The following is a 24,218-nucleotide window of genomic DNA, read 5'->3' on the forward strand; positions in this document are numbered from 1 at the left end:
TAAATAACCGATTTCGTCACATGTACTTTACTTCTACGTGCTTTACGTCTAGTCTTTAGAATTCTAGGCAGCGCCTATGACAGACGACGTAGATCTCAATAGTGTCGCACACGCGGCTTGCGTTTCTTCAAAGTATAGCTTACGAGCTACCGATTCGTGCAGATCCTTGAAGCGTTTTAAAAAAAGAAAGAAAGAGTGAAGGATTGGAAGGAAGCTCGAGAATCGTTGAGCCGTTACCGGTAAATCGATTTGATCGTCCACAGATACCCATATGTTCTCATCGAGCTGAGTGCCAAACTGTTCATTTTTCTCTCAACCACTACCCGGGTGCGGAACGGGTGTGTGCCAGTGGTTACGTTTCGTGTGTAAGTGAATGCCGTGGAGTTTTCTTGGAGTTTTACTTGGATTTATCTTCGGGCGCTGTGAAATGCTGACAAGCTGGCACCATGCTTATGGCAGTATAGTTGATACGGTCACACGGTTTAGTACCTGTAAGTACCAATATTCTTGGACAAATTTTCTTCACTTCCGAAATATGTATACTAAATATTAGAGGTTATATTGTATATACGATCACATTTGATATTTACGCAGGATAAAAGATGGATACTAAAATGCACGCTATGAAATGCTCAACGTTTACATACATATATGTTAATTATTTCTTTGCGCATTAGTAGAATATGAATTATAGTCCCTTGTTAATTAGTTAATTACAGTTTCAGCTACTAGTTTAATTCATGTTTTTCTATTAATTACATATCATCACATAGCTCGGATATCCTTTTACGTTATCAATTAGAATGGCATACAATTGCACTCTTCGCATACGTTACTTTGTTCGTTTAAAAACTGTATGAAAAATCATTGATAAAATCATTAATTTTATAGAATTGAATGAATCACAGAAATATTAGACCTTGTTCAGTCTACCGTAAGAGCGAGTTCCTGAAGTTAACTTTTAAACCGTATAAACTCGATATCGAATGTTTTACATTCCACCTAATTAAGGCTATATAGTAATTCGGTGTCAATGAAATCGGTCGAAGGCGTATACCTATTAAACACGAATCAAAAAATTTCATCCCACTGCTCTCTGGAGGCCTCTATTCACGTTCCCCGTCCCTAATTACGTTCAACGATTACACAAGGACAAAGTTGGATTCACGCAAGAGCGGGAGAATTATTTACCTTACGCGTCACGTTAAACATGATCGGCGATGATAGCGCGGCCCACCTACGCTCTTTGTCGCCTCTATATTTATGGAGCTTTCACGGGAATAGGCTGTACGCTGCGCTTAACTACTTGTTGCATAATGCATCGATCACGGTAACCTAACTCGAACGTCTTGGTGTAAACGTTTTTCTATTTTCGCGGGATTAAAATCAATTTCCCGAGTTATACGGAATAAGTCGTCGAGACACCCGGTATACGCGTTCCGACAGTACGAAAAGTCGATATCGTTTCATTTCTTTCATTCAACAAAGCATGGACACTTGGCCTTGTGATAATTTCACCACAAGATGATCGATAATACGGTTGGCGTGTTAATGCTAAATACTGGGCTCGATTCGGTCTGTCATCCATCCCACCTATTGTCCTTACGAATCACGAAAGTAAAATTAATTTTCACGCGACATGCGAAAGGTTCGTTTTCGGACTTGCCAGAGATTGATTGTAATCCTCTGATTGTGAGATCTAGGGTTTTTTTTCTATAAATTAACGAGGAGTAGGGGAAAAGTCGGCATGTAGAAAATTGAATAGATAAAGAATGAAACATAATTAACCCTTTCGCTGCCACGGTGGTCTCATGGGATCGGCGCTTGTCTTTTCATTTGGGCCATGGTGACCACCACTAACGATAAGAAAAATGTGCTATTGGCAAGATTATACCGTTCTTGCCATTAGAAAATTTTTAATATGAAATTTGTGGCCCATTGATGCAAGTTAAAAAATTCGCGTGGCAGAGAAAGGGTTAAGTATACACATTCATTCTTTATCTCAACAATAGCCAGCATACATTTCAATAAAAATACCTCGATCAAATTTATAAATTAAAATAAGAAAGACTGGTTTGGTAGTTCTACTTTAATTCATTTTCTAAACTAATCCATTGAAAATTATTCTCCCAATATTTGAAACTCTTTAATCAAAAAATTATACACTTATTTTTAGAAAAGATTTGAATTTATTCTTAGCTTCTATGCATTGAGTTAAAACAAGTTGTACAAACAGACAAGGAGGAGATAATGCAAGGCTCGTTTAATAAGTTGTAGTTGAAAAACTTTGTAGAACCTAGTCTGTATGCCTTTTCTCACGAACACTGAAATAACTGTATAAAAACTAATTGTAAACGTTCGTTTCGAAACGTTTACGTTTATACAAATGCTCGTGTGCTATTTTGTTTTCCATTCAGGATAGAAACCATATGTTTTCAAAGGAAACAAATAGTGGCAAAGCAGAATGAAATGTTTCCGTACACTAAGGCTTTAGATGTTACAACAAGAAGAGGTTTCGAAACAAACGTTTCTTTGTTACTCAATTTGCATAAGAAAATTTGCATAAGCGTTTTAAAGCAACTTGTATCTATCTTTTTATTCGTTCGTACGTGTTTCGCGATTGCGTTAAAAAAATCATTTATTCTTGCGATCGATCGATCGATCGATCGATTTCAATGTTTCGTTTCTCAAAACGAAATCGCGAAACGAATTTCTTTCGCTCACGTGAATCGCATGTGTCGCTGAACGTCGGCCAGCTTTTCATTTCGTTTGTTCCACTTTTCCCAGGAGGGTTACTGGGTTAAACCGGCCGGCTTTGCCCGGGCTTTTCATACCTACGCGTGAATATCAAACATTTAATCTGATACTTTCAGAAAAGCTTTTATCGTAGTATAATATTTTCAAATTAACTGCTGCCCTGTGCGATAAAAAACTGTATTTATAATACAAAGGGATGGATTCACGAGAAGGATTATTTTATCCAAGTTTCATGCTGGCCTATATTTTTCAAACAAATCCTTGTAAAATTGTATCATTTTTGTTTTATATGTATACATATTTAGGTTTCCGTTTGGCCAACTGCATTCCTGAATTCGTGTCAATCTTGTAAAAATCAGCTTGGCAAAAATTCCAGCCTCGATCGTTAAGTTGTTTTGCCACCGGATAATGTGCCTTGAATCCTGCCAAATGATAGTTATCATGGACCATTTGGAACGGTCGAATAGAGTTTTAATAAAAAAGATACTTTGTCGAATTATTTCTGGAATTTGGCACCGTCTTTAATCGTCAAAAATCAGTTTTTTATTTTTATTATGATCGCAGATGCTTTTGGAATATTTGAAAAATAAGTTTTCTTGTAAAGAAATTCATAGAGAGACGTTTCTTTGAAAATTGCGCTTATGTCATACCAACAGGTAGTTTGATATCGGCGAAAGAATGTTCACCGTTTCGATCACGTGCGGCCAACAGATGTTTCCGAAGACGACCTGTTTCATAGCAATTTGTAGGTACATGATCGCGTTGACAACTGTAAGATTTTCGGACAGTGCCAATTACAAAACGTGATTTGGAAGTTTGCCTGCACGCGTGATTAAAATGTAATTCATCGTTACCGTGCTCGTTATCCGTCAAGCATTTAATGAAATCATGATCATCTATTTATAATTCACATTTGTTAATTTGTTACATTTGAAAACGATGGAAAAGGAAGCTGTGAAATTAGGACTGGAGAATTATAGAAACATAGCGTAATTAATAATTCATTTGACAGAGTATAAACCTATTATCATTGATCATTTTATCGAAAGAAACGAATCCTATGTTCTTGAAAAATGAGTTTAATAATTTCGATATAATTAGATATTACACGATAGCTCGATTAGATTCCTCAATTCTGATTAAACGGTGAAATATTAAAAAACAGTGAAGATTTTACTTTGGCACGCGATATCAGTGATTCGTACGTTGGTTTCCTAGGTGCACTAAGAAAATTCGAGAAATTTCATTCTTAAATGGTTTTCGAGTAAAAATATTCACTCACGCAATTTCCACATTGTTCTACTCGGAACACGAGGTTATTAAGCAGAAAATTCGTAAGTAAAAAAGGGGGGAGAAAATCGCGTGATCCGTGTAATTGGTGTATGGGCGCAACCGTGTCTCGAATCAGGAATAAAAGCAGATAAGTTGGGAGAATCGTGTAACGAGCAGGAGCGGCCCTTTATCCATTACTCCCTTGTGGGCGCGTACGTGAAAAAGTGTGGGTGACTATACGTGTTTATGGTGTACGGTAAATATAACCGGGTTTCGTGTTTGCGATCGGCAACCAGGTTGATCCGATACACGTAACGCCGCCGCACCCTTCTCAAAATAATCTTTTATATCTTTTCCATAATCCTATCAGAGAGTGGATTACAACGAAATCAGGAAGAATAAATTAGATTCTATGCTGTTCAAATGAAGTCATTGTACAGGGGCGTTCGAATCAGCTTTCTCGAGAGAAAGCAGTAAAATACCCCATTGTTAGAAAGTAAATGTTGATTCAAATTTCTCCGCGCAAAGGTTGATACGCGAATGGCAGTCTGGCGCAAACCTAGAAGGCCCTTTTCGTTGCATTATCATTTTCCCTAGGGGAATGTCCAACCTGGGACATTTATTTTTTATTTATTTATTACTAAACGGGATTAACCCTTTGATACAAAATTTAACAGAAATAATTTTGAGAACCTTTGTGTATATAACGACATTCAGAAATATGGTACAAGAACAATAAATTAGGTAGAACATGTAGTACGTCGCTATTTTCCCCTAGAAAGCCCGATTTAACCGCGGGTGTACTTATTAGAGAAGATATCGAAAAGGAAAAGAAAACTCTTTAATATTTGTCATATGTGGGGGAGTTTATCGTGTCTGAGAAAGACGAGGATAAAAGTATACAGTTATTTCAGCAGAAAATCGATGTATGTGAAAGCACTCTGGAGGATTGACATTTCCACTGCTGGCTCTCGAGAGTGTAACGTCCTTTGCTAGTCCTAGCAACCCATATCCGCTAAAGGGCGGTCCTTGGTAATATCGACTTTTAAATAGAAATTGATATTTTCGCGCGGCTCCGTGACTTCGGTGCTATGGTCTAATCTTTCGAAATCGATAAAATTCAATTATTCGACGACCCGCCTCCCCTTGGTCAAATCATCCCCGCGAGGCCCGTCGATCGATTTATTTTCATTATAAATGCTTTCCAACATTCCATTCTTTGTTATTATCTTTCGTCTTCGCTAAGTGCGCTAGGCTTGCAATACGACGTCTGTTTTCAAGGAGAGAGCTACCTAAACCGTGCATTTTGTATCGTTTGGCTGATCTCATCGTTCAACATATTTTGTTGTTCTATCACTTTAGATTGCCAATCGTGCCGGATGATTTCTTCATTTCCTTTCTTTAGCGAATAACTAAACGGAACGTCTGATCGATTTGTCGAACACAGCTTTCTCACTATAAACATCTAAAGGATGTTCATTCATATTTCTCAGCTATAACATCTGTTACATAATACGTTTTTGCAATCTCTTATGCAAAATTTGTAGTCGAAGCAACGAGAGGATAATATTCGAGCCAAAAATAACTTTGAAATTTCAGTGCCTCCGGCTTTCCCTCTACCCGTATATTTGTTCATAAATTGTTAGCATTAATGCATGCAATAACAAAGCAAATATTTCGTTCAAATTTTCGCTTAATAAACACGGATAATCAATATATTTATCTCTGGTAGGAGAATTTAAATGACTAAAGTCGATGAACTTTGAAGTGAATATTTGCGACAGAATATTGCGAACAAATCCGTCTCTAATTATACGCGTACTTAATAATAATTGGTCGGAGGAGTAATTTAAATATGGTTAAGGAGACACTCAGAGAGTGAAATCATTCGATGGACTAATTTGTCAATGTCAATGGTAAGCAAGTCAGAGGTAAGTGGAACGCGCAAGTGATCGTAGGTGGTGTTTTATATCAAGGGGAGAGAAAGAGGAGAGCCGACGCGTCTGTCAGGTAATAGTATACGCCGTCCCGTCGATATAGGAACCCGCGTCCAGGAACGGAGACAAAGAAGTTAGCACACGTGTACGGTTCGCGAGCGAAGGAACATCGGGATAGATGAAGAAGTCGACGCATACTGTCAACTTTAAAACTAGAAACATTCCTCGACGAGCGAATCACGATTTAATTACCGTTTTATCTCCGACGTAGCCGAGCAACAGAGCCGTCTCGAGTCGTGCTTACGATATCTGTGATCTTTCAAAGACGACTCGTGTTTTCTTGGTCCTTCCCGAAAGTGATAAGAGAACTTCGAACGGTATCGCGATGTGTATTTTAAAGGAGACAACAATAAAAAAGGTGTATAATAGGTATCGCGTGAAGCTTATCGGTGTAAAATATGTAATATTCCCGCGGTTCCTCTTGAAGCCGATTCCTATCTGTTCCTACAAATGAAACTTTCATGGCATTCGATCGTGTCGAGAAGGAAGTTTTTTAAAATTGCTTGACATTTAAAAAGTGTTCGAGTCATAGAAGAATTTATGGATTAAACCATTTTTAAATAACAATACTTTATTATATTAATGAGGTTTGATATTCATCAAATTTTCTTAAAATCATTTTAATGGCGTTGGTGAATATTTTTCTTTAAAATATCACTTAGAAAAAATTCTAACGCAGATTTTCAATCACCAAAATGTATATAGAGTTATTTTGTTTTTTAGTTCGAAAGCAAATTCGTTTCGGTAAATTCCAGTGTTGGGCAAAAATTTAATCAAGAATTAATAATTAAATTTCTACTTTAATCGATAATAGCAAATAATTACTAAATTCCTAATTTAATCGATAATCGCAACTAATGACTAAGTTTCTACTTTAATCGTTAATTACAACGATCAGATTAATTAGCTCTTAATTATTAATTGCGATTTATGATTTACGATTAACTTCTGAAATTTTTTTTAGTTAAATTAATATGTAGTTGGTATTAATGTTGATGGATTAATGCCCAGCTCTGGTGAATTGTTAATGAAAATCTATGAAATTTATTGGACGGTGTACCAAATTCGAAGTACGGTTCAACCAGTTTACATCAGCGCAACGTTCCGTTCTGTTCCTCGATTATCTCATTCATTACTATCAATAAACTCTAAACGATGCTAATGTGCATACGCGAAAAATATCTATATCGCAACTTTAAATGCTCCTCGTTTTTCATTCGCAAAAATTCACCGCGGTTTGCATAACGATGCGTTCAAAATCAATGAAAGTGTGTTTACTATTGATGTTATTGAATGGAAGCTTCTTGTCGTTGATCGATTCTACATATTAGTGTTTGGCATCAAAGTGCGTGTTTCATTGTCTTTCATTCATGTCCACGGGCGATATTTTCATAAATTCGATTTATTATCGCAATCTCATCTTATACCCGGTAATTTTATCGCGATGATTTGATTGATCGTCGTTCAGGGAAGAACCGAAGTCTCGCGTGGTAGAAATATCGTTGAGTGCAGACGTATTTTGCACACAGTGCTCGCTACGACGCGTTATTGACAAGGTGTTCGTTCCTGAGAACCTGTTGTGTTACAAATGAAAAACTTCCTAGAATTTCAGTATTTTAAGTGATATCACGTGTTTTCGTAACTTTGATAATATTTTAATCTCCTTTGCGTCATCACTAATTAAAAAGTGTAGTACTCGAAACGGAATTGTTCAATTGTACTTTTTGTTTTAATTCTGGAGTTGAAGTGGTTGTTAGATTTCTTCTTTTTTCTTCTTCAAAATATATAGTAAAATAATTCTCGAATATTTCGTTCTTGCCAGTAACAGATTCTCGCTCTACTTTTTAATTGTAACGGGTTTTTATTGACAACGGGAATTCCGTTATTGTTACACGATTCGTCTGACCAGAAATTCGTGTTCGCTACTGAATCCTGAATAGCTGTGGTTGAATCGACATTGACTCGGATATTTCTGACAGGAATAATATATATTTTTTCTGTGGAAATACAATTAGTGTTACTTGTTCCGTGATATCAACCAAGTGTGTTCGTTACGCAAGATAAGGAAGTTTTAAATGCAGAAACGAAGTGCAATCGCGCGTACCTCGGTTAAAGTTAGGTAACGTGATAATAGATTCCAACGAAAGAGATCGTTAAACGGATCGAAGACGGCTACCAGAAATCCGCCTTGGCCTACTCGATTGAAAGTAGTGAGTAGCAATGTGGACCAGCGATCAAATCAGGCTTTCTTAGGGAAGACGGCGATAAAGGGGAAGTAAGATTTCTGAAAATCTTAATTTTGACCGTATTAATATTAAAAGTAAATTAGAAATAAAATAATATAATTTTCAATTATTAAATATCATAAAACACAGTATATAACTGAGAAGTATAAATAATAAAGAAATATCGATTTAAATTTTCCCGCGTAAACGTTTGCACCCACGTGATAGGATCAGCCTGTCTACGTTGTCATCCTCCTCAGGGGTGGGGTGCCTAGGGGAAAGGGTGAGAACCCGGACATTGCGAATTTTTTCTCGGGAAGCCTGATTTGATTGCGAGTGTACCTTTACAGATCTAGATTACAAATTATTACTGGAAATATGATATTTGAACGGGAATAAAACTCGAAAGAGAGTTAGCATCCATGTCAAGGTAAATTTTACGCAAAGCTACAGACAGTCATCTGTACTCGTCCAGTGACAGTTGATTTATTAACGTTCATTATTCGAGCAATTTTTTCGTTCCCATTTCTGTCTGTAAATAAGCTTTCCTCTTATCGTGACACGATGCTCCTTTCGTTTCCATTAGTGCAGCTTTTCCCTGACAACTTTTTACAGAGTAAACTGTCCTTAAGTCACGTACACGTACGCATACAATTGGCGACGAGTTATCACGGTGTAACTGTTAATTGTCGCAAAGTGCTGATGTCGTAAATCGTTCACGCCCATAATATCAATATTAGCCTTTGGTTCAGTCCATCGAGTCGGCGTTTTTAAAACGTAATGGAATATGGGATTATATTTAAAAAGCTCTGCTAATTCTTTATACTGGATATTTTATTTTGAAAGCTTGGAAGAAATGCACGCAGGAAAACTGGCGCCCATTTTCAGAAAAGAAAATAACGGGCCCCGGGCCTTCAATGTGTTTATTATTCTAGGCCTGGTACGGATAGAGACCAGGGCCGGCCCTGAGATTTCGGGGGTCCGAGGCGATTTATAAAATTAACATTAAAGCTTGTATAACTAGGTAAAAGTAGAGCGAGATTCGTTCTAAAGCCAACTATTGGAACTAAACTAAAACTTTTCATCAACTTATTTTGAAGTGGCAAAAAAAAATGTCGGCCATTCGTTGAGATTTTGACCCACTAAACATAATGGCGCAAGAATTTTTTTGATAACTCTTATCGTTTGGCCTGTATGTACAAGTGACAGAAAGTCTAAATGCTTTAGTCCCCTTTTCAAGATTTTCAATTTGGCTAATTAATTTAGATTTGCATTTACATCGATTAATATTCAAGTAAACATTCTTAGACGCAAAATCGTCTTATAGGGGCCCTAGACCTTGGGGGACCCTAGGCGGCCGCCTAGTCTGTCTAGGCCCAGAGCCGGCCCTGCTAGAGACCCATCGACTCTGGTGACAGAGCTAGGCCTTTTGTTTAATGGGCAGTGCCTCTTAACGTACAGGTTCATATTTGCATAAACCAAATACATAATATTATTCCAACAAAACGTACAAAGGGAATCTTCAAACGGCAGACGAAACCATTTGTCGCGTGATTTTCGACCTTTTCTCGTATTCGATCTTTGCCTTTATAATTTATGATTTATCGCGTACAAAAGCGTCGTTAAATAAACCGTGACGCGTATAGGGAGCTCGAAATCGTTCGTAAACGTTTGCTCATCAAAATTTCATGAAATATGCGTTAGATACGTGTACGAACCGTGTATTCTTAACTTCGTCGTTACATCATCGTTTCTTTATGTTTCTTCGCGTTCTAGTAATAAACAGTTATATTTTACGGCACAATCTTAAACGCGTGCAAGAATCCAGCTCTCGAACACGGTTCGTGTCGCTTTGACCGTTTGCTCGTCTTATTATTACTGCACCGGCTGCAACACGCAACAGCTAATTAGCAGGAGCAAACTTGGAGTGGTTCAATTACGGAATCGGAATTTAGACGCCACTATTCTACTGTTCAATGAACAGTAAAGCAGGAGGGAGGAAAATGTTGATGTAACTTTTAAAATGAATAATGTTCATCGTCGACGTAAAGTTTCAAAATTTGATCCTCGTTAAACTTTTCAAAAGTAATAATTTTACAAAGTTGTATCTTTCCAATGAGATTCGCGTCCAAATTTTGTTAATGTTTAGTTAACTATGTTTGAATTGTAATTAAATGCAAAATCTAGTTTAGCTCAGCCAGTTTAGGTCAAGTGGGCACCTATGTATGTATAAAGTAACTTAAAGTAAACTGTAGTAGACTTAACTAGACGTTGGAAAACTTTGAACATTAATGTCTCCTATAATCATTTTGCTCTCCTCTTGTTTTTTTCCATCATTTTTCAATCGACGCGCGTAACAAAGGAGAGTTGGTTTAATTTTAAATCATAAGTGGTTATTTTTAAATACGTTCCATGATGTTGGTAACCTTAGATTAACAAATACCAATTGATTTAGGCCCCGCTGCATTCAATGCAACCGACTGCCAGGGGGAGCCCCCGGGTTCCCAGTCCTGGCTCGTTGCGTCCATTCACACCTCCGGACCTCTCCTCTATACCTCATATGGACGGTACACCACCTCAGAACAGTGGTGTTCGTAACAGTTTCTCACCTGCGTCCGGTCGAGCCAACGATGGATCTCAAGAGCAAACAGGACCCTATATCATCGGTAGTCCAATCGACCTCGGGGATATCGATAACGTCGACAATATCGGCCTACGAATAGATCCTCTGGCCAGTGGACGTCGGACTCGCGAACATATCGAGCTACAAGAAGCTGGGGGAACCGAGACGAATTCCGAAGGTAAGATTATATGCATATTATACTAGTAGAGGAGATGGTACGAATATGAAATACCCATTTTATTTTTAAATTTGGGGGATTTCTTGCGAAATCAGCTATATAAATGTAAATATTATAGACTTTATAAAAATGTTTCCAATTGATACCAAATTCGGGTTAAAAGAAATTCAGCTAGTAATATGAGACAGTGTTAATTTGAAAAAAATAAAGTTATCAAACGTAATAAGACAACCAATTAAAAGAAACGTTTATTTATTTTGCCCATCCACAATTCGCCTTTACAATCTTTAGAAAATCTTTTATCGTAATATATGTACATTTTATATGTTTATATGTTAATTTTATCGATTAGTAATAAATTTAAAAATGTGGTAGTAATATAAGACTGTCTCATATTGCTACGAATCAAGTATCTCATATTTATACCAACTTGTCCTTTCACAATCTGTTATTATTTATCATAATTCAAACACAAATATTTTAAATATCTTTTGATATTTACTTAAAACTCACAAAATAAACCAAAGTAAATTTTAGTTAAAAGTTACAATGGTTGTTATGACCGAGTATTTTACTCGTCGTAATACTTGATATACAATCATTGTTAAAAGTGTCAATACCGCGTGCCGGTTAAAACCTTGGTACACACATTTCTACCGTATCTCACATTCGTACCTTCTCTACACTTCTATCATCATAATTCCATGAAACATCCTCTTATCAGAAATGTTCTATGCCCCTATCGATTCGACTAATGAAGCTTCTACCGTCCACTGAATGTAAAATAAATATGCTAAATTGGAAACGGTATTTTACGATTGTTAAGTGTCCATAGTTCAGTGAAACATTGAAGATTGTTTCTATAGGATACGGCGGGCAATCGTAAAGATACAACGTTGTCATAAAAATATACGCGAAAATGATATGCATCGATAAAGTTTATAGCCGCGGTTGTGCATCGATGACGACGAAGGTCAAGCACGTAACTTTCCACGACGCTCGAAATGTGGGAATGCATCGAAATGCGTAAGATACTAATTTAAAAGCATTCCTTCGGTATTGTTGATACCGGAAGAATACGTTTGCTCGATTTAAAGTGTATCTCTATGTTGATGCAAAGAAGTAGTTTATAACATGTCGAAACGAGGTACAATTTGATTTGATTTTTCCTTGCGCCCCGCGAATACATTGTTATGCTTTCATTAAAGTGGCATGAGCGGATTTTCCAATAAGGTTTGATATCATTCGTGCGGAGCTACCGTCATCCCCTTTCAGCCCACCCCCAGCCGGAATTGTCCTTGGCCCAGAGTCTACTACGAGCAACGAGGTTGTTTATTGATGCAACCTTACCGTACACGTCCCTGTATTAACGACAAGTGCTGGTGGAGTACAGCACGGTGCTGACGCCAACTTGTTGCCGGTGGCGAGCGCATGCGTTTTCGGGGTAACACGTGCGCAGGGCTGTCGCATTTCTTGGACAACCTCCGTTGACACAGTGTTGTACCGAATCATTTGGGAACCCGTGTTCAGTGAAGATATTCAATTTTCAACCCCCGGACAGTAGACCATCATCCAGAAGTTAACATTTTAATCTCCTTTATATTTAATTTACCCCCTTAATTTTCAATTAAAATATCAAAAGTCATTTTGAATTACAATTTTGGTTGATCCATTATTATATATGTATACTTCTAGTTTGATCTGGCTGATAATTTCAGCTCCGCAGTTAAACGTATTCATTTGTTGGTTATATTCGTTTAATATGTTTAATCTTTGGACTGCATTTATATTAATAATTGCTATGATTTTCTGTACAGTTGTAACATAAATTGTTTTCTCTTTTTGCATTTATTGAACGGACGAATAAAAATTAAATGATAAAGATTATTTGTGGAGTATCGACGCTATATACCTCGGTAAAGAAGTAGTTGATGGCTAGTGCCACCTACGTACTAAAGTCAGTCTGGTGAGGAAATTTGTAAGCGTAATGTGGTCATGGATATTTTCGATTGACAAATTTCTATGAAAGAACCTTAGTTTCGGTTAATATCATTTTTCTATGGATTGATTAGGTGTATCGTACACGTACTCACGTATTGTGCTGGGTATGGTAGGGGTGTGGCGTCAGGCGCGAGTCTTCTTTCGGCACTATGACGCAGATAGGTAGTTTGTTTAATCGATCGTTATCTCGTGCAGAAAAGTGTCCTGTTAGTGTACATTAACTATCAAACAAACGCGTACGTTTCCACCAAATGTTAGCCGTGTGTATTAATATCTTCTTACGACGAGTTAAAATTTCTCGAGGACATTTAAAAAACATCAGACAGTGAATTCATTTTGATCACTGTTATTTAATCGATAGCGAAAGAAATATATTAGTTTAAATGTCAAGTTGACGCTGACTGTTGCTTTACGATTGTCATTGATTCTATTTGTATTTAATTTTATAATTTCCTTATACAGGCTGTCTTTTCACCTCGGTTTTCGGTTCACGTTTTTATCTACTTGATATACTACTGATTTATTAACGGTGACGTACGAATGGATAATATATTACCGGAAGTAATTATTAAATGATTGGTGCCGAGAAACTGTGGGGTGTACGAGTTCAAATATTTTGTATACACGCATATCGCGAGATGATACATGTATGTACAGTATCAAAGAATTACTATCTAACACCTACGTTCAAAGTTTGATGTTACACAATGTTTGTTTCCCGTAATTTAATTTAAAGCGTTAGATAGGATCGGTAACAGCATGAGTAACTCGTCGGTATATGCGTGTACGCGATAATATTGATATTGGGCGTATACGTATAAAAAGATAATATACAATGTACTTTCATATATTTATTGTTAATTATAACGTTGATGCTGAATTAATAAGATTCAAAAAATTCACGCTTAAAGATACGAGTGTTTGATATTTAAGATTTTAAATTTCATTTTTAGAAATTTTTTTTTCTGGGATATTGTAACGAACGTAAATGCAATTGATTTAAGAAACGTATTAATAAGTATGCATTAAATTGGAAGTTATTTTAATCGAATGTTATTGACATTTAATACAGTTTCTATTGGCCAGTATAATCTCTATTGACCCCGATAAGAATTTTTTATAGAATTCCTCTTTAGATATGCGGCTATAACCTCCAAGATAGTACAAACTACGTCCACTCTTTCTTGAATAACATAGTACCGCGATCAAGTTCCTCTTTGTTGTTAGACCGGCTTCACGTAGCGTCGTATAATTTCAAGTAATACATACATTATTTCAAATAAAATAGAATTCCCAATTGTATAACCTTGAATTATTTACGTTATTGATTTGTCATTCAATCCATGCGTAAATATGTAAATACATATATTGTATTGATATGTTGTCTTATCACGGGTTACATTTAAATCGTATTGTCGAAGGGAAGTGATGTGAAAGACATTTCATCTGGCTAACAACAACATGGATGTAGCGTGTACGAAGGTGATACAATGGTTCAACGAACTCAGAGCTCGTTTTCATCTTTATTTGTACGCTCAAAATCGTAAGTGAACGTATTAAAAAATCGTAAAGATGATTAAAGAGCCACGTATCTATTCCGATTTCTTCACTATAAACTATATAAGAAGTTACATGGGATTCCTCGTTAGATTATAAAAAAATAATTTTTATTATATAACTTATAATTTTAAACAAAGGATAATATGAAAATAATGTGTATTTTTTTATCACAGTGGGCCCCATAAGAGCGGAAAATGGTGGATCTCAAGGTGACGGTCGGCGGTCTTCGCATCAACACGACAGTAGCGAAGAGAGGGTGGTTTTTATCAATGCTCCTCATCAGCCCGCGAAATATAGAAACAATCACATTACTACCGCAAAGTATTCGCTTCTTTCGTTTATACCTATGTTCCTTTTTGAACAATTTCGTCGATACAGTAATTGCTTCTTCCTATTCATCGCCCTTATGCAGGTATTTGTGAAATTTAAATATGTTCCTATTAGCATTTTTCGAATATTAATTTTTCACTTTTGATCTTAGCAAATACCGGATGTATCGCCAACAGGTCGATACACAACTTTAGTTCCATTAATTTTTATTCTTAGTGTGTCTGCATTGAAAGAAATAGTTGAAGATATTGTAAGTATTTTTTAACTGTAAATCATTGATTTTTGTTGCATACATTTTATTTGAATGATACTTGTTACAGAAAAGGCACAGGGCAGATGATGAAATAAATATGCGCGAGGTGGAGGTCTTGAGAGATGGGCATTGGCAGTGGATTCAGTGGCGGCATGTTGCTGTTGGCGATGTAGTTAAGGTTGCACCTTATTTTCTTCAAGATCATCAATGCGGTAATTGCTGGCGATTAACGCATTCCTGCTAGAATCCTTTTCTTTAATATGCACAGGTCCGTAACAACAATTTCTTCCCTGCTGACTTGATCTTATTGTCATCATCGGAGCCACAGGGTATGTCTTTCATAGAGACTGCCAATTTGGATGGTGAAACGAATTTGAAAATACGACAAGCCCATCCTGACACTGCCAGTCTCTTGGATACTGCAGAATTAATGACCTTTCGTGCAAATATTCAATGCGAGCCACCAAATAGACATCTGTATGAATTCCATGGAGTATTAAGGGAAACTAATAAACAGTATGGTCAATTTTTGGAAACATTTCAATTTAAAGGTGTAAAATTCATTCAAACAATATGTTTACATGCTTTCAGAAGTGTAGCTTTGGGACCTGATCAAGTATTGCTTCGTGGTGCAATGCTGAGGAATACACGTTGGGTGTTTGGTGTAGTAATCTATACAGGGCATGATACAAAACTTATGCAGAACAATACTACAACTGCACCTCTCAAAAGGTCTACATTGGACCGACTGACCAATACACAAATACTCATGTTGTTCTTTATACTTCTTTTATTGTGCCTTCTGTCTGCAATATTTAATGTTGTATGGATGAAAGCTAATAATAATGGATTATGGTATTTAGGTTTACAAGGTAACCGATTAATTTTTTTCTCTTATCGTTTTCACAGGTAGCAATTGAACAACTGAATAATTATTTATTTATTTATTTCAGAGGAAATGACTAAAAATTTTGCTTTTAATCTTCTAACATTTATGATTTTATTTAATAATTTGATCCCTATTTCGTTGCAAGTTACATTGGAAGTTGTAAGATTTGTTCAAGCTACATTTATTAATATGGATATTGAAATGTACCATGCAGAAACAGATACCCCCGCAATGGCTCGTACAAGTAATCTTAATGAAGAACTTGGTATGGTTAATTATGTATTTACCGATAAAACCGGAACCCTTACGAAAAATGTGATGGAATTTAAAAGATGTTCAATTGGTGGCAAGATGTATGAGTAAGTTTGTTAAATTATTTAAATTTACTTTTTTTTTTTACATTTATTCTCGTTAATTTTTATTAAAAAGCAATGTTTTACAGTTTGCCAGAGCCTGTAAATGATACCGAAGGTGGTAGTAGCATTAATAGCCAACTAATTAGAGATATTGTAGAAGGAAGAGCAGTAGAAAATTCTTCTCGTCCTGTTGATAAGAAAGCTGCGCATCATGCAAAAATAGTGGACGAGTTCATGATTATGCTCTCAGTATGTCATACAGTTATTCCTGAAAAGATAGACGATACCATCATTTATCATGCTGCATCCCCAGGTAATTTATTTACATACAATTATTTAAAAAAAAATATTATTCATGGTATGAATTCTTTTAATGTTTTATTCTTTTAATAGATGAAAGAGCATTAGTAGATGGAGCACGAAAATTTAATTATGTGTTTGATACTAGAACGCCTGCTTATGTGGAAATAATAGCTTTGGGTGAAAGACTTCGGTACGAAATATTAAATGTTATAGAATTCACGTCGACTAGAAAAAGAATGTCAGTAATTGTTAAAACACCAGAAGGAAAAGTCAAACTTTTTTGTAAAGGAGCAGACTCTGTTATTTACGAAAGATTATCTCCATCTTCTGTAGAAGATACTGATCCTGAACAGGGTATAAGCAATTTCCGTGATGTAACCTTGGAACATTTGGAAGCGTTTGCAACAGATGGCTTAAGAACACTTTGTTTTGCTGTTGCAGACATACCCGACACTGTTTATCAGGTACATATCACTTATTCATATTTCATTACATTTCATTTCGTACTTAATCAAGCTTTCCTTTCATAATAGTGGTGGCAAGAAACTTATCACAATGCAACAATTAGTTTAGCGAATCGTGATACTCTGATCGAAAATGCTGCGAATCTTATCGAAACAAAATTGAGATTATTAGGGGCAACTGCTATCGAAGATCAGTTACAAGATCAAGTGAGTAAAATTATATATTTATATTCGTGTTTATAATTTAACATTTATAATTATTTAGGTACCAGAAACGATACAGTCTCTTCTTCAAGCTGATATTAATGTATGGGTATTAACTGGTGATAAGCAGGAAACTGCTATTAACATTGGTTACTCGTGTAGATTGATCACACATGGAATGCCGTTGTATATTATTAATGAATCATCTTTAGATGTAAGGAGAATGAACACTATTACTTTTTTGTTCATATAAATTTATACTGAGGATTCTTAAAATAATATTGTACTTACAGAAAACTAGAGAGGTGATAATACAACGTTGTCTAGATTTTGGTATTGATTTAAAATGTCAAAACGATGTAGCTCTTATCATAGATGGAAATACATTGGACTTTGCATTATCCTGTGATATTAGAATGGACTTTCTGGATTTATGCTCGTCTTGTAAAGTTGTTATTTGTTGTAGAGTTTCACCAATGCAAAAAGCTGAGGTTACTTTCACATAATTATAAATCTTATACGTTACCTTAATGAAAGAATAGAAGAATAATTTTGTAACATAATTTTCCAGGTGGTTGATTTAATTACGAGTAATAAAAAAGCTGTAACACTTGCAATTGGAGATGGTGCAAACGATGTAGCCATGATTCAAAAAGCTCACATTGGTGTTGGTAAGTTTATTAATTTCTTAATTGCGAGAAAAACGAATGTACGATATCAACTTGTGTTCTCTGTGTTTAGGAATTTCAGGCGTCGAAGGTCTTCAAGCAGCTTGTGCTTCAGACTATTCCATAGCGCAATTTCGTTTTTTGAAACGCTTATTATTTGTTCACGGCTCTTGGAATTATAGTAGAATGTGTAAATTGATATTATACTCGTTTTACAAAAATATTTGTCTCTATATTATTGAATTGTGGTTTGCTATTTCCTCCGGCTGGTCCGGACAAATCCTTTTCGAACGATGGTCTATCGGTCTTTATAATGTTGTAAGTTATTCAGCTACTATGTGTTAATAAAGTAAAAAATTCTTTATATCAAAACGTATAATTTACTGTATTTATATTAGGTATTTACAGCAGCACCTCCATTAGCGATGGGACTTTTTGATAAAGTATGTTCTGCAGAAACTCATTTAGCTCATCCAGCATTGTATGCCACGAAAAATACTGGAGAGTCATCGTTCAATATTAAGGTGATTTTAATAATATTTACTTTCTTAAAATTGCCCACTTATATTTCACATTGTGTTTTACACGAAATCGTTTATGCAGGTGTTTTGGATTTGGATTGCAAATGCTTTAATACATTCATCTCTTCTCTATTGGTTGTCGTTAATGGTTCTAAAGGAGGACGTGATATGGTCACACGGTAGAGATAGCGGTTATATAATTCTAGGAAATTTTGTGTATACTGTACGTTCTAATTATACATTTAATATATTTTTATTAGAAAATTAATTATATCTGAATTTGTTGATAGTATGTTGTAGTGACTGTATGCGGAAAGGCAGGTTTAGTAACCAATTCCTGGACGTGGGTTACTCATGTAGCAACATGGGGATCTATTGTGCTTTGGTTTTTATTTATTTGTATTTATAGGTAAATTTTATAACATCTTTGTAATTTTACTTACCTTAAAAGAATCAATGATACAATTTTCATAAATTTCAGCAATTTCTGGCCTGTTTTAAATGTGGGAGCTGTAATGTTAGGTAATGATAGGATGCTGTTTTCGACACCCGTATTTTGGCTGGGTTTGGTACTTATACCATCAGCAGTACTACTCTTGGATGTTACAGTTAAGGCGTAAGTACATATCTATATCAATATTAATAGGTATTCCTAAATACTAAGTGAATATATGTAAAAAATTCTTTACTACAGAGTGAAGAATACAGTATGGAAATCTGTAACTGCGGCAGCTAGGGAAAATGAAATTAGAAAGTCTGATCCTGGGGACATATTTAACAGCCACGATTATAGAAGCTCGTAAGTATTTCTTTTATTGAATATTAGTATATAAAAAGTTCAATTTAGCGGTTCAGTACGCGTGATTATTAATAAAAATGAATGTTTTTAGTAACTTACATTGGGTGAGTTACTAATAACGTTTCTCACGTGTTGTTACAAGTTTTCCTACGTCAAGACATACGATGGTGTACACATTGCATGAAATATTAGTAGATTAATCTGGGAATAAAATTCATTTTTTAATGTTTAATATGCATGGCTTAGCGGGTGTAAGATTATAAAAAAGAACTTAATCAAAGAAAATTTTATAAGCATTTATTTATTAACATACGGTAATTGATTTTCATAGTTTTCAAAATTTAACACCAATTAACCAATCATTTAGGTGCATGCATGCCTTGGTGAAAGTGATATTTAACCTGCTTTCGTCGTAGTTGATTTTTTTTCAGAAAGCAATCAATTTTTATTTTTAACAAAAATAATACGTTTAATGTTTAAAAAATTTCGATTGAGTGGACATATAAAAATTGTAAACAGGAGGTCGAGACCATGTTCGAGGAGGCGATGGTTTATTTGGTGTCGGACCTCGGTCTGGTCGCCAAGAAGGCGAAATAAATTCAGAATCTTCCCACTAGCGTTCGCGGCGCGTGATTTATGGTTCACTCATCATACAGAATACGTTTCGTCTACACCATTCCATGTTCCATATTCCTAAAGACTTTCAAGGAACTCCTGTCCAATGTGGAATCCGTAAGCATTCCAAAATCTTACATTCCCTTTATCCCTTTTGAATATCCCTTTTTAGTCTTCAAAGTTGTACCTGTTAACTATTTTTGTATCGAGTATATGTACCAGAGACATACGTTATTTTCTACATATGTAGTACAAAGTCTATTATACATTTGTATATAAATGAGATAAATGTTTTCTTCTCTTCCCACCTAGTAGCATTTCCCACCAGATGTAGCATTGGTTTAGAAGTTTAAGTACCAATTTAAGTAACATCATTTGTATCAGTATAATTAGCTCTCATTATCATCAATTATCACATTCCTTATTCTGTTTAATCTATGTATTTAGAATTTTTTGCAGTAAACGGTGGATGTGTAGTGAAAAGAAGATCAAAGCTTCATTAACAGTACCATGCATATTTACACATAAAAATTTCCTTTTGTATTATTCTAATTTTATCGTTGCACATTGAGTACAAGTAGATCTGCTTGGAATAAGACGTAATCAGGAACATTGTAACTAACGATAGAACACGTATCTATTCAGAGTGAATTAATTCTCGTGTTGATTACACACATGTCCAGTATCAAGTGCTGTTTGTTAATGCGGTTTTCTGGTATGTTTTATTCGCGGTATCCCGTGAAGGCCTGTGCATGCCATCGTCAACCTTGCGAGGTGTAAGTACCCCCCAGTAGTTCGTAACTCATTGCGCTCCTGTTAATTCTACACTTTCAGATGAAAGCACTGCTAATTAATTAAATCGCATGATCGTTCGACGTTTCGCTTGCAACAGCACCGCGGTATGAGTAACCACTGTCACTATATTTTTATTACTCACGAATATCTCAAATGCAATATAAATAGTCTTTCTGTATCAAGAATCTTGGAAAGAATCTTAAGTTGAGATTTGTCTGAAAAATTATCTCAGAATTTCTGGTTTGATTAATTTTTATTAGAAGATTTGAAAAGATCTACAGACAGTCTTAATAAAAGGCATCACGAGTCAGAAAGATTTGCACCATCCGATTAACGCACCGCATGTTATCACGATAGCCAAGTAACCATCAGGTAAATTTTCGATCATCGATGAAAATGTCAAGGAAAAATTGAATTAGATAAGCGTAATACGCATAAGGATGAGGACGACCGCTAGCCAGACGAGTATTCCTAAATCAATCTTTTTGATTGCACGGCTTTACAGATTAACGGAGACGGCTCGGCTACTGAAAAACGTTAAAAGTGTTTTCACCAGGCGATCAAACGCCGCCTCCAGAGTTAATGTCGAGGTGGAGCTATCACGTAAGTTGTTTTATTTTGTAGTATAACGACGGGCAGGAATTGAGAAAAAAAAGACTAATATGGAATGATTCAAATCGACTAACTTTTATACAGTTTCTTTGTCTAATTAAGCTCCGTCGTTCGGTATCTTTTATTTCTTACAAAAGAGCACACGCTTTAAATAATTCTTCACGATATTTGCACTTGCACTATTTTTCTAGTGTACGATTTAACAATGCATAAGTATCGAGCAAAGTAAGCTTCTTTAACGTTACATTTAAATCAATCAAATTTTCCCGCGTGAACGGTTATACGTAAGTTGTGGAGAGCCATGGACCAATGGGGAGGGCTGGAACCCGAAATTACGTCATTTTCTCTGAGGAAGTTCACCATGCTCGATTCTGTACATACGCTTGTTACTACTATTAGACTATAAGTTACACAATAATTGTGGGTCTTTTTCAACTCTTTGCACACAAGTGATGTTTGTAAAATTACGCGTGCAAAGGATTAATTTTTCTCTCAAAACGTGTAAGATCTCTAACATTAACTAAAATAGTAGAAATGTAGTTTAGAGTCTGATAGAAAGTTCTAACATCTAACATTGTAGCTAGTGCATGCTGATGTGTTGTAATGTTGTAACAACAGAAACTAATAGGTTGCGCTCTTTATTATTGCGCATGCTGCGGGATGCAGATGGATTTGCATTCTCTCAAGAGGAAGGAGGTTCGGTGACCCAAACGGATGTGATCAGAGCTTACGATACAAATCTTCCGAAACCTGGCGGCATGTAATCTTAATGTAACTACAAAGATGTACATTATAAAATAGGTATAAATTTTACTCAAGCGAATACAAAAAGAAAATAGGTATTTGGAACATTTGACCTTGAACAAATGCCCTACGTAACGCCTGTCTACGTTTCAACGACTGACTCGATATATCGATGGTTCACCATCGAAAGAAAAAAAAAATTCCGTTAAAGGGAAAGAAACGTACGGTTTCGCGATCGAACGATGGGCCTCGCAACAAATAGTATTAGAAAGACTATCAGACAACAATTTTTCAGGAAGTATTTCATCTATTTTGAACTCTTAGGATCACGCGCGAAAGAGACAGAATTTTAACGGTGCTCTAGATAATTCTTTTTGATACTCTACGAGATTTATTGTATCGTATTTATCGTATATACCTCGGACCTTGTCTTGTGAAACCTCATATTGTAATCTTCGCGACGATACGTTACCGATCGTGCATTTGTGATGAGCGCATTTTATCTTAGTTCGAAATTTAGAAAGTCATCGATGGCAGCCGGGTACATTTAGATTACTTTTTTATCGTAGTTCAACGGGAACGGGATTTTAGAGAATCGGAGGGATGGATAAGGCCGAGGTTAGAACGAACCACTTTTGAACCACAACCGCGCGACAAAATGGCGGCGGGGCCGTGGTCCAAATATGTGACACGCCGATCTCCCGCGAGACTACTCGCGATGTGGATTTTTCAAATAATAATATAACATCGGAAAGTGAATCGCAGGCGGCTTGGTGCGTGATCGGCGTATTTTATCGTGCGGCTGTGGTTCAAAAGTGGTTCGTTTAAGCACGGCCTAAAAATTAAATGGTAAATGGGGAGATTTATTTTTATGGCAATACGCAAGGCAACACAGTTTTACGATGAACGCGTATATGCGTTTGAAGGAAATTATAGTTAATAGTCTGTATCAAAGGCGTTAGCACGTTGACTGCCATGAGAATTTAGTCGAATAATGGGAAAAAGTATTTGCATATCTTGGTAATTTTAACTTTGCTTAATATTCTTAATAATCTACATTATTCTGTGCTCGATTATAAGCAGTCAAAATTTTAATATAATCTATATTATCTTGTGCCATATTATCCGTATAAAAGTCAACGTGTTAAAAAAAAATATATTTCAACGATCCATTAATCATATTTTGATCTAACATCGTGCCAGATAAAGATTGTTCCCATTTGTTCAACTTTATTCAATCGTTTCTCTCCTCCCACTCATTCTTTTTTTTTAAATCTGCGACTGTATATTTTATTATTGTAAATACGATGATTGCGTTGTTATCTAGTCAACAGTTTGATATGGATCTTTTCGTTCGAGATTCACTCTTCCGCCCATCATAAACACTCGCGTTTAACGACTGAATGAATATTTGTTAAAGGAGACAATGTTGTGTGTGCATATGTATAGCAACAATTGTATGCATTATGCTTGAAATACGTATATTTAAAATATAATATATATAAACTATGTTCAGAATAAAATGATGATGATGAAATTGCTGTTATCTGGTTAACAATTGTTTAGTGAAATATTTGCGATAATTGTTTGATTAAACTTGAGTGTATAAGTGGATCGGAAATTTTTATTAAAAGAAATGGTATAAATATGTAAGTACAAAGAAAGCATATGTAGATACACTGTGCCAGAAAGCGATCGATGTATGTATATAAAATGTGTATATATATAATTCTTTCTCTTTTCTCTTTCTCTCTCTTTATATTGTGTATATATATAAAAATTTGCTTAATTTCTACAATTCATTACTTCATCTTTCATACATTTTTTTTTCTTTTTAATCTCTTGTATTATAGAATACAGCGTACCCCTCATCGACGATGACCAGGTCAACGATGGCGATGGATTGTTCGAGGAGTACCTAAATTGCGTTGGGAAACCTGAACATTTCTATGGAAGACTTTAGCGATCATTAAGGTTTTTCATGTATTTTATTTTTCTAAGTTGACGATTCTACCTCGATGATCTTAATACTTGATCATGTTCATGTTCATT

At 35.6% G+C, this 24,218-nt stretch overlaps 1 protein-coding gene across 15 annotated transcripts; it reads left to right on the forward strand.

The window, feature by feature from the left end:
- Positions 1-350: 350 nt before the first annotated feature.
- ATP8A (ATPase phospholipid transporting 8A1) lies at positions 351-24,145 on the forward strand. Of its 15 annotated transcripts, none has more exons than XM_076692550.1 (22): positions 351-491; positions 10,707-11,052; positions 14,787-15,025; positions 15,095-15,193; positions 15,264-15,374; positions 15,465-15,712; positions 15,788-16,068; positions 16,150-16,444; positions 16,528-16,754; positions 16,835-17,208; positions 17,278-17,415; positions 17,474-17,626; positions 17,706-17,903; positions 17,984-18,083; positions 18,154-18,398; positions 18,479-18,604; positions 18,684-18,824; positions 18,892-19,010; positions 19,083-19,217; positions 19,296-19,400; positions 21,316-21,413; positions 24,020-24,145. In XM_076692550.1, the coding sequence occupies exons 2-22, from the start codon at positions 10,722-10,724 to the stop codon at positions 24,127-24,129; spliced, it is 3,873 nt and encodes a 1,290-aa protein (XP_076548665.1). In that variant the 5' UTR covers positions 351-491; positions 10,707-10,721; the 3' UTR covers positions 24,130-24,145. The 15 variants fall into 15 exon arrangements, with proteins under 15 accessions (XP_076548665.1, XP_076548662.1, XP_076548664.1 ...); XM_076692547.1 differs by lacking the exon at positions 351-491 and adding an exon at positions 6,127-6,384; XM_076692548.1 differs by lacking the exons at positions 351-491; positions 24,020-24,145 and adding exons at positions 6,130-6,384; positions 22,089-22,652.
- Positions 24,146-24,218: the final 73 nt, after the last annotated feature.

The sequence above is a fragment of the Osmia lignaria genome, chromosome 15 (genome assembly GCF_051020975.1).
Source record: "Osmia lignaria lignaria isolate PbOS001 chromosome 15, iyOsmLign1, whole genome shotgun sequence".
Taxonomy (NCBI): domain Eukaryota; kingdom Metazoa; phylum Arthropoda; class Insecta; order Hymenoptera; family Megachilidae; genus Osmia; species Osmia lignaria.